Source organism: Artemia sp. Qi Xiang Cuo, chromosome 16 (assembly GCF_049724085.1).
Source record: "Artemia sp. Qi Xiang Cuo chromosome 16, ASM4972408v1, whole genome shotgun sequence".
Classification (NCBI taxonomy): domain Eukaryota; kingdom Metazoa; phylum Arthropoda; class Branchiopoda; order Anostraca; family Artemiidae; genus Artemia; species Artemia sp. Qi Xiang Cuo.
Window position 1 is genome coordinate 2,240,909 of NC_142809.1, and position 11,690 is coordinate 2,252,598.

At 34.2% G+C, this 11,690-nt stretch overlaps 1 protein-coding gene across 1 annotated transcript in view; it reads left to right on the plus strand.

Moving 5' to 3' along the window:
• Positions 1-6,373, plus strand: part of Rim (Rab3 interacting molecule) — a 555,972-nt gene extending 549,599 nt beyond the window's left edge. The window contains exon 23 of the mRNA XM_089102610.1: positions 450-6,373. Within this exon, the coding sequence (XP_088958736.1) occupies positions 450-644 (195 nt within the window). The 3' untranslated portion in view covers positions 645-6,373. The remainder of the gene's footprint in view (positions 1-449) is intronic.
• The last annotated feature ends 5,317 nt before the right edge of the window (positions 6,374-11,690 follow it).

The window sequence follows — 11,690 nt, forward strand, 5'->3', positions numbered from 1 at the left end:
ATTACTTATTTTTGGAAAGACAAATAACCTTGCCTTTTTAAAATCATGCCGACATTAAAAAGTCTTGTGGCCATGCCTAGCTGCATATTTAATATCAGTTCTCATTTTATTTCTATAGTCAAATGTGGTCACGTATGGTCTAACAGAAGGCAGACTAGCGTTTATGGCAGTAATTCAAATTGAGCTTGACGATTTCGTGTTGAGTAATTTGGTGGTAGGGGTTGCAAGTTCTTTATAGCAGTTTTTAACACCTATTTTATAAGAGACGCTCCCCAGTGGCCTAAACTTTATAGAGTCAGTTTATGTTTATTTTTAACTTGTACCCAGTTTTCAGTCTAATTCTATGTTCCTACATTCTTTCATAGGCCCACTGTATCTGTCAAGATTATGTAACTTTCCACTTTGTGCATCAGCCATCGGCATTAAATATGATTTTTTTTTTTTTCTAGGTAACTGTTTGGGGTGACTATGGTCGAATAGAGGGCAAGAAAGTGTTTATGGGAGTAGCTCAAATTATGCTTGACGATTTAGTGTTGAGTAGTTTGGTGATCGGATGGTACAAACTCTTTGGAACACATTCTCTCGTCAGTTTACCCCCAGTTAGTAAGAGAGGCTCCTCAAATAGCCTAGACTCCATAGGTTGAATTTATATTTTTTAATATGTGCCCAAATATCTGTGTGAGTTCTATATTCCTAAATTCTTTCATAGGCTTGTTGTATGTTTCAAGATTGTGCATATGTTGTGCATACATTGTGCATTTATTCATTGCCATAGTTTCAACTTTAAATCATGATTTGGTTTACAGTTCTTATATATTTTCCAGTTGTGATGCACGTGTTAAAATTCCAAAACTGCTAGTAATTAATAAACAAAATTAAGTAAATTAAAGAATAAAATTTTCTAAAATGAAAATCAGAATTAAAAGATTCCGGATTTAATTTATGATATTATTCTTATTGTTAGAGAAAATCCCAATGAAAAAAATAACTCGAAACTCAATAAGAAAATCCTGGTTTAAATTTCTGATATTATTCTTCTTATTAGAGAAAATCCCTATGAAAGAGTAAAGTTTATAATCATTATATTATGCTAAAACTTCAAAAATGTGAAAATTGGAAATGGTTTCTAGAAGGTTCATATAGTCATTGGATAGCGAGCACCTCGTATCTGTATTTTTATTAAAAATAATTACTTTAATACATTTCTGTATTACATAAATGTAATATGCAGCCAGTGACAATCTACGAATTACTGTATTAGGCTCATAAAACTGGAAAATCTAAAGAGGCCTGATTTTGCAAAATTTCGGGTCAGATCTCCCCGTTAACCGGAAAATAGGCTATATATTCAGAAGGGTAAAATAAAAAAATAGGAAAACAACCAAGAGTTTGGCTTCGTTTTTTTACGTTTTACGTCTTTACTTAAAAACGTAAAGACGTTTGTTTACGTCTGGCTTCGTCAGTATTTTAAGTTTTAGGCCATTTCTACTCGTTTTTTGGACAAAACTGGTATGATATTAAAAAGCAGAAACTAGGTGATGACACTATCCAAACCCCCAAACTCACTTCTTGGGTCAGAGGCCGCGGCTCACTTCAAACCTCCGATTTGTTTATACATAAAACATGTAGTTGGGTCGTTATAATTTTGTACTTGTGTCGTAAAAATTTAACTTTGTTTTAAAACACGGCTTCTAATATTGTTCCTATACTTATGGATGGACCTCGCAGGGTTCCATCTATTAATCCCAGAAAGTTTTCTGTCTTAAACGTTTTACTTAATTTTGAAAAAAAAAATTCCGCTCTCCTGTCTGTTCTTAACAAAATAGAGGTGTGAGGTTTTCGCTGTCTGCCGGAAGTACCCTGATTGTGTTGATGCATCGTATATTCGTATATTTGTATATTCGTATATTCGTATATCGTATATCGTACATCGTATATTTTCAAGGTTGACGCAAGGTACAAAAACGAGCTTTCGAGTGGTTAATACTTTAAGACAGGGAAAATGTAACTCAATCCTTTGGTTGTGTTAAAAAAAAAAAAAAAAAAAAAAAAATTCTGTGCTGTCTTGAAAGCCCGCACTTCGACCAAGGTAGACTTCAAAAAATTGTCTTTGTTTTGAAAAAACATACATTCCACAAAGACAAACTTCAAAAATTTGTCTTCGTTTTAATGATCTCACGTTCCACTAAAGTTAACTTAAGATTATTTGTCTTCGTTTGGAATTACCACGCTTTCCACCTATGTAAACATCAAAATGTATCTTTTTTTTAAAAAGCATACATTCCACCAAAATAAAATTAAAAAATTTATCTTTGTTTAAAAAAAACCCACATATTCCACTTAGGTAAACTTAAAAAAATTATCTTTGTTGTGAAACACCCCACATTCCACCTAGGTAAACATCAGAAATTTTTGTTTTAAAAGATCACGCATTCCACCAAAATAAACTTTAAAATTTGTCTCCCTTTTGAATAACAACACATTTACCTAGGTAAACTTCAAAACATTATCTTTGTTTTGAAATACCAAACATTCCACCAATATAAACTTTAAAAATTTGTCTTTTTTTTAAATACCATGCACCCAGGTAAATTTCAAAAATTCATCTTTGTTTTAAAAGACGACGTATTCCTCCAAGATAAACTTCAAAATTTGTCTCCGTTTTGAATGACCATACATTCCACCTAGATAAACTTCAAAACTTTATCTTTATTTTGAAAAACCTCACTTTCCACCAAGATAAACTTTAAAAATTTGTCTTTGTTTTGAATGACCACACATTTCACCTTGGTAAACTTAAAAAAATATCTTTGTTACAAAATACAATGCATTCCACCTAGGTAAACTTCAAAAATTTATTTTGTTTTGAAAGACGACACACTCCAACAAGATAAACTTCAAAAGCTTGTCTTAGTTTTGAACGACCACACATTTGACCTAGGTAAACTTAAAAATCTGTACTAATAATGGAATATAAGCACACAAAATATTTTTCCTTCTTCCTGCAAAATTCTCTTTTCTGATGCGTCACTCTTGAAAATGTGCACGACTACAAGCTTATACTGCAAAATTTACTTTTTGCAACTTACAGCCTTTTGAAATACTACTGCTGATTTATAAATTACTGCACTGCCGAGACTTATTCCCAAGACTACAAAGGTTCGTATGGACGTGTAATTTCAGCGTCGTATGCTGTAATTTAAGCGTCGTCCATACGTCGTATGGACGTGTAATTTAAGGGTCTTATGGTGTAATTTAAGTGTCGTCCATACATCGTATGGACGTGTAATTTAAGCCAGTGAAACCTCGTGATTTAAACTTGACTTTATTTTGTACTGATCTATTTTTATGCATGTTGTACTTTTTTCTCATAATTTTAGTTTTTAGTTTAAATTTGTAATTTTTAGTAATATTCAGGTGGTTTTGAAATATCGTAAGAATTGAAACAATGCGACTGTCTTAATGAAAATGAGGACAAAACAAAAACTAAGTTCCACAGGCTTATTCACCTTAGTTAATTCCTTACTTAAAAACTCTAGTTAATTTCTGTAACGACAAAAACAACGTGCATTCAAACTACGCTAATCCATCCCAAAGAACAATATTGATTGTTTTTTGGTCAAAAACGATTTGTTTTTAACAACTTGACGACTTATTTTTTAAACAGTTTATTAGCCTTAGTTCTCTATACTTATTTTATTATGTATAAACCATGGATAATATTTGTAGCGAAAAACTATTCGGGGATTCCGACTGCACCAATAGATTTTCAAGACCAATTATTTTTTTTAGAACAGCTATTTTTGACAAAGGATGGTACATGTCTCCTTTTTTAATATGGCGGTCAGAATTCAGACAGGTGTAAACTAGGTACTGAATTTTCCCCTAGTTTTTAAAATTTAAAATTTAAAGTATTTAAAGGGGAAGTTTTTAAAATTTAAAGTATGTTCTTTGTGTCTATTATTGATCGTTTTCATAGTTTCTCTTTTAATCTCACAAACGGATTTATAGTATTTTTATTCCAAGTCAACTTTAGACGTCTTTTGATTTAGATATTGAGATCTGGTTGGAGAAGGTTCTTTTTTTTTAGCGGCAATTCGGCTGAAGGAGAAACTCAAGAAACTCAATAGAATTTAATAATGTCTTCTAGAATATTGTTGAAGTTATCAAGGCCAATTGTGACTTATGATAGTATGGTAGACTCTTAGCCGAATCTAGACGTTTTTCAATATAAATATCGTTACTATTACATTCAGTTGTCGTATCTGAAATTCAAAATCTCTGAGATAATGCCAATAAAATGTTTACTAAGCTAGTCTCAAAGGGAGGATCAGCGAAGCAATGTACGAGATGTGGCAGAAAAGCAATGATAATGATTTTTTATCCAAATTTTTGTTTAAAAAAGATTTTGTAAGCGTCAGTGTCACCTCCTTCAAAGTCCTTCTCTTGGAAATCTACACACCAATTAAGATGCAGTGCTGAAATTCTTCAATTGCTGTGGTCTTTAGCATTTTCATAACATCCTTTTGGATATTTTCTAAAGTCCTGAAACGACCTCGTCTGAGAGCATTTTTCGGTTTAGGGAAAATAGAAAGTAACATGGAATGAGGTCAGGTGAATAGGTGGGCCGGGGAATCAAAGGCATGCCTTTAGAGGTAAAAAAATCTCCTATGGGGAAGGCAGAGAAACATGAAGGGCTTTTACGATGGACCATCCATTTATGTGCAATGTCTCTTCTCACGCGGATGACCCTTTTTGTACCTCCTGGATACGTTTTTTTTATATAAAAAGGACAGTTTGTCCAGGGTAGTTTTTTTCTGGAGGAACAAGTTCTTCGTAGGCGACTCCCCTTTTGTCAAAAAACACATCAGCTTTGAATTGATGTTTAATTTTCTCTTTCAAGCTTTCTGTAGTCGAGGAGAGTTTGGAGTGAACCCCTTCTAGCTTTGGTTCTTTGTCTCAGGATCGTATTTAAAAATCCATGACTCATCATCGGAGATCACACGAAATCATGCTCATTCTTGATTCTGTAAAGCAGATGAGGGCACTTGTTTTTTCGACAAGTTTTTTTCAACTTGTTTTTATCTCCTGCTGAATTGTGAGATTTTTCGGTAGCATTCTGTTTAAATGTTCAGTCAAAATTTGATGAACGGCAAATCTCATAAAATTTTGTTGTTCACTCTACATTATTAGTGTTAAATTGGGGACAGTCTGATCTCACAAGAGTGTTGATACGCAAGATGTTTCATCTGCTTTCGAATTTGAAGACCTCCCTGCACGGTGTTCATCTTCAGCGTATTTTCTGGCATTCAAAAACGAATTTGTACCAGCGAAAAATTTGAGATTGGGATAAAGAATGTCCCATAGAACTGTTTTAACTTGTCAAACGGCATTTTTTCCCATTCTCTAAGCTTAACAGAAAATTCAACAGCATAGCGTTGCTTTAAATTCTGTTGTTCCATGTTGCATGCCAAACAACCAAAACAGCTTCGCTAATAGCGGTCACAGAAATCTAACAGTTAACAGAAGAAGTTGAAAATTGTACTCATTTATGGGCGGGTACCTACCCACGTGCTCTTTCAAGAACATCAGCGTAACGTTTCCAAATAGCTTTCAGTGTTTCCAGTCTTTTTACTTTTCTACCGTACCTCTTAGATCAGGAGGATCAAAGTATGATTGAATATACGTTGTTCATGAGCATATGTATCATTTAATATATGTGATTGAACATGTATGATATGTATGATTGAACATACATACCCTCTTTTTTAAGAACAGTTTAGCAAATTGTTTATTGACATTATTCCAAGAGTGTAAAACGTTCGTTACGACCTTTAGCTGCGCAACTCTACAGCAACGATATTCAGTTTTCTTAAATAATAGTAGATAATTTTCTCCTGAAATATATTTTCTTAACACTTTGTTTTGAAGTTTTGCTTTTCACTTTTTTTTTTAATTTAAATAATAATTCTGTTTTAAAAATAAAATATTTTTCTTATAAAAATCAATAATTTTTCTTCTTCAAAGAATCAGTATGGATAGCTACATGCTTTATTAAAAATTATTAATATTTTGCAGTATCTAGTTTTAGTTCAACGGACTAATTAAATTTACGATATTTCCTCATATAACTGATATGTACTGTGTTCCAAACCTATCTCGGTGATCGGTATTTTGATGGGAGTGTGTTTAGGATTATTGACACCGGTGCTCTTCGAGTAAAATATAAGATTTTAATTATGTTGAAGGTATATGTTAAATTTTGAATGTTCTTTAAATATGAAATGCTTATGGGAACTGCCTTTTTCTTCTTCGTTTGCTTTAACTACGATGATGAATAGTATTGAAGGATGTAAAGATTTTCAAATATAAGATAACATAAGTCTTGTTTCTGTATTTACTATCGCAGTCCTCAAGGCGTAGAATGTATTAACGTAGAACATAAGTTATTAACATAAGTCTTGTTTCTGTATATACTATCGCAGTCCTCAAGGCGTAGAACATATTAACGTAGAACATAAGTTATTAACATAAGTCTTGTTTCTGTATTTACTATCGCAGTCCTCAAGGCGTAGAATGTATTAACGTAGAACATAAGTTATTAACATAAGTCTTGTTTCTGTATTTACTATCGCAGTCCTCAAGGCGTAGAATGTATTAACTTAGAACATAAGTCATTGACATAATTCTTGTTTCTGTATATACTATCGCAGTTCTCAAGGCGTAGAACATATTAACGCAGAACATAAGTTATTAACACAAGTCTTGTTTCTGTATTTACTATCGCAGTCCTCAAGGCGTAGAACATATTAACGTAGAACATAAGTTATTAACATAAGTCTTGTTTCTGTATTTACTATCGCAGTCCTCAAGGCGTAGAACATATTAACGTAGAACATAAATTATTAACAAAAGTCTTGTTTCTGTATTTACTATCGCAGTCCTCAAGGCGTAGAATATATAAACGTAGAACATAAGTTATTAACATAAGTCTTGTTTCTGTATTTACTACCGTAGTACTCTAGGCGTAGAATTCAAAATATAAGTAGATTATTTATTTTATGTTACTTTGAAATTATTACCAGGCTAGACATACCTACATTGAAAGTGAAAATTTATTATAATCACTCTTTGTTTGATGATAATACCTGAAATTGTGCATGCTTCAAACGGTTTATTAAGGTTTCTAGAAACAAAAGCCTCAACAGACCTTAACTAGTAAATATATATATTTAGAAAATTTTTAGCCATATCAGCTCCTTAGAATCACTAGACTACGTGCGCCTGCACTCTTGAAAAAAAAAAAAAAACGCCCAGAGAATCAGCGCAAACCCTGGCTGACCTCAATGAATTCCAGTCTCGAGTCCTTAAGTGGCTTTCACCGAAATGGATGAGGATGGGAATTGTCTTCGTTACAGTTTGTCATACTCGTGACCAAAAATAGATCCACTAGGTAAAAGAAAATCTGTCAGCTTCTAGGCGCCAGGGAGGGCTGATGGGGCTTGCGTTCTGCTACACGTACAAGCAAGTACTGGAATCAGTCTTCGATACCCGGGCTGGTACTCTTAGAGATCCAGAATCAGGGAAGCAGTTTACAAATTTCGGGACCCAAGGGCATCTAAAATCAAGATAGCAACTTATAAATAAAATAGATAGCATAGTAGTATTTCTGTTTATAAAATGAGCTTATGCTCTTTAGAGACTGTATTAAATACACAATTTTTCATTTCGGTACTACTGTAGTGATTGGACTCCTCAGAAGAAAATACTGTAAAATTCTGAAAACTACTTTTAAAAGTTCTAAAATACCTACTTATACCATTCCTAAAAGCGTTTCACTTTTCTTTACCATCCCCCCCTCCCTAGCAGTCAATTATATAGCTCAGGTTATATATTCTCCATGCTTTTTCAATATGTAATTCTTTTCCTCAAATACATTTAACGGCAAAAAAGCAACGTCAACGAAATCAAACGACGGGAAAATTCATGGAGAATATGTTGTTTGGGCTATATTTGACCATTAGGGGGGAAGATGCTGGTAAAATAAAGTGAAACACTTTTAGGAAGGAAATAAATAAGTGTTTTAGAATTTTTTTAATTATGTTTCAGAAATTTATAGGGTTTCCTTCTGTGGAGGCCAATCACTACGCTAATTCTTTCAATTCTCGTGTTTTTTTTTTAACTGGGATTGGGGGCTGGGGCCTCCCAGAAATTTTAACCTGGGCTGGAGCAACCCTGGATGCTTTATAGGAAATTCAAACTTTTAATTCTCCTAACTTTAAATTTTTGGTTCTTCGGGGGGGGGGGGGGAGGAGGGAGTATGGATGAGATATATCATCGAATATTTATACCCAATTTGTTTCAATCTATATATTTTCCTAGTAAAATGGCCTTTTTCAAATAACGATCCAATCAGTATCCATCGAATGCAGGATTATTTATCTACCTTACTTAATCTGTTTTCCTGAGCATCGCCATCACAGAATTTCGATAAATTTAAATCTCTTAAAAGGTTCGCCTAAATTTGTAATTTGCCTTCTAGGCTTAAGATCAGTGGTTCTTGACCCGGGGTCAATCGAATCTCAAGGGTTTGCTGAATCATTCTCACGGGTTAAGTGAGGTGAAAATAGACCCTCCTTAGCGCCTCGGAATCGGGTATCGTAGTGAATAGAAAGAAAGGATAAATATAGATGTATCGCTTTAAGTAATAATTCCTCAACAATCTTGTTTCTCAACAACCGAGTTTTATAATAATTTAAACATTCATTTTTTGACATTTGTCAAATCAAACAGCCAACGCGTATGATTCGTGATGACTGGCCCAGCATTGGCAGCAGTTATCTATTATTGGCAGCAAGGAATTACGCAACATCGCTTGGCCTATCTGTGCTGCAGGGAATTTTTACGCCCAGTAGTTGAATTTCAACTGTCGTGACAGTACAGTTTCCTATCCCAATATTTTAATCCCTTCTTATTAGCTATGTCGAGCAAAAATCGAATGGTCGGACGAATATGTACAATATGGATTCACATGTTTAATACAACATTATAGGAGCCATCGTCCTACCTTAATGATTTGCAATTTCAAGTTGAACATTCTAGTTTGGTACCAGCAAAACTAAAAGAAAACTTCCTTGAGTCACAAGGAGACGGAAAATATAGAAACACAACTGTCGCTGAGTTCAAGGTGAAGAGAGCAAGATTTGATGAAAAGGCTACTCTGCCTGTTCCCAGCATTGTGCGCATCAACTAACCGATCCTCAAAACATCGTACGAAGTTCCTTACCTGATGCAAAGCAGGGTAAACCATACGCCGCTGGTGAAATACTCATAAAACCAGTTGTGTTAAAGTTGGAGAATATCATGCTGAGAAAAATTGTCGAAGTTAAGTTATCCCAAATTCTCCTTTCAAATTATGTCACAACCAACAGAATAGAGGATGTGATCTGATCTCAACCCCATTGAAACTTAGCCTTCAGCTCGACGAGATCACATACGCTTCCTACCTAAGCCAGCTTGCAGTATTCATGCACCATGGGAAAGACGACATTATAAAGGAAGATTTTTTATTTCGTAAACCACTTACAACTTCAACTAAGGCAGCCGATGTGAAGAAACTTGTGGAGGACTTCTTCAAAGACAATTGTTGCAGCCAAGCAGGGAAGGAAATCTGGTTTTGCTGCGCTTGTGAAAGCCGATGGACAACACAATATTTTCACGTCTTTTATTCTCAATTGTAAGAAGGGTACATATCCGGATAGTCAAGGAGAATAGGATATATGATAATTTTTTTCTGCAAGATATTGGGGGGGGGGGCCCCCCCCCCCCCCCCACAAAAAAAACGCTCCTGTTCCTGTTTAGTGTTTTGACAACACATATCAATGATGAATCCGTTAAATAAATAATTGAAATGCAGCAAATGTAGGTTCAACAGCAACTCTTCAGAACAAGAACGCTTTCATCATTTTGGTGCCGACAAATGGTAACGTTTCCTGTTATAGCTATGAAAGTTCTGGTGTGTTACTTACCGTTTGTTACAACATATCTTAGCAAGCAATCCTTTTGAGGATGCTTGACATAAAAACAAAGAAAAAGAACAGACTTTGTTGCAAGCCTAACGGAAGCGGTGTCCTTGTCGAACCAGAGCCACACATTTATGAACGGGTCTCTGAAAGCCAACAGTAGAAGTTACACTGAATTTCAGTAAATAGTAAATATTTATTATTACCTTTGTGTGAAAATATTTATTTTGTACATGTTTATATAAATATATACCTTTGTTTTAAATTTGGAAAAAGTTGCGTTTTACTTCTCTAATTAAGAAGGGTTCGGCTTATGTGCAGATGAAGCTGGTGGGGGCCAGAACCTCCAACAAGGTTAAGCACAACTGCTTTAAGTAAATAGAGTCACGACCCGGATAAAAAAAACAATCGACTTTAGTTTTAACGGGTCATATATAATTTGAGAACGCGAAGGAGATCAGACCCAACAAACCTCCAAATTATTATAATTGCTTATACAGTTTCTAATATTTTCTATATAATCCCTTATTTTCCGCTTTGTTTGAGCTTTTACCTCCTTGAAACAAATCCTTATTTACGTATCTGCGAACCCCTCAGAGGCTGAACCTGATGAAGTTGAGAACACCAACAACTAATGAAAATAAACAAAGATGCATTCCAAGTTTTAAATAAAATTAACAATAAATCTGGTGGAAATATTTCCATTATGGTTGATTATTTGAGCAGGGAGGATTCATTTGAGTCGAGTTTGGCAGGGAATTTGTAATACAAAATTTTACTTTGTATAATTGGTAGTGTCGATAACTCTCAGCGAATCACAGTCTGAAAACAATCAGTGGTGATGTACAACGGGTATCTGACACGTCTCCAAAGATACAACTTAACTTGACACTGACTTAAAAGTGTCAGTGTTTTTCTGATTATCACCAAAGGGTATGATTTTTATTTATTTTCTTCTGCAAACCTGAATGAAAGCAAGGGCTGCTTAGCATAGAAATTGCATGCAGGTAGGTATCACTAAAAGATGGCGAATTTTATATACTAATGAGCCACCCCTTTTTGTCACAAGGCTTGAGATGGATTTAATACTTCGAGGAAAGTTTTTGTAAAAGGCGCCAAAGGGCACTTTTTGTAAAGGGCACTCATAATGTTGTTTGAGGGAAGGGGGGGTAAAAACGATTATCGTGTCCTAACAGACAAGCACACGTTATAGTTTTTCTTCTTTCTTAAGCATAGATTTAAAATATTAAAGTACAAAAAGTATTAATCCTTCAATGGAAAATAAAATAATAATAATATTCTATTTATATATAGTATTCATCGTGGGAAAAAACCCTGGTTTAAATAATTTAAAAAAAATGATTACTGTATTTAGAGAATTATTATCTTATTGTAGAATAAAAGCACAATGTGGAGGGAAGTGAGATTTTATGACGTAACACTATGACGTAATCAAATTGCGATACATGATGTGACTCATTTGGGCCAGCTGCCATTTGTGAGCGCTGAAAGCTCGAGTTGCTTACGATCTTGCCAGAGCAAAGCAAGGGCCACAAAAAACACCACGAATCAGGCTTTCTGACAGAAAAAGAGCACTAAATGGGTTCTTCTGCTATTTTAAAATAATTATTACTAATATTACGATAATTTAAATATACAAAGTATTAC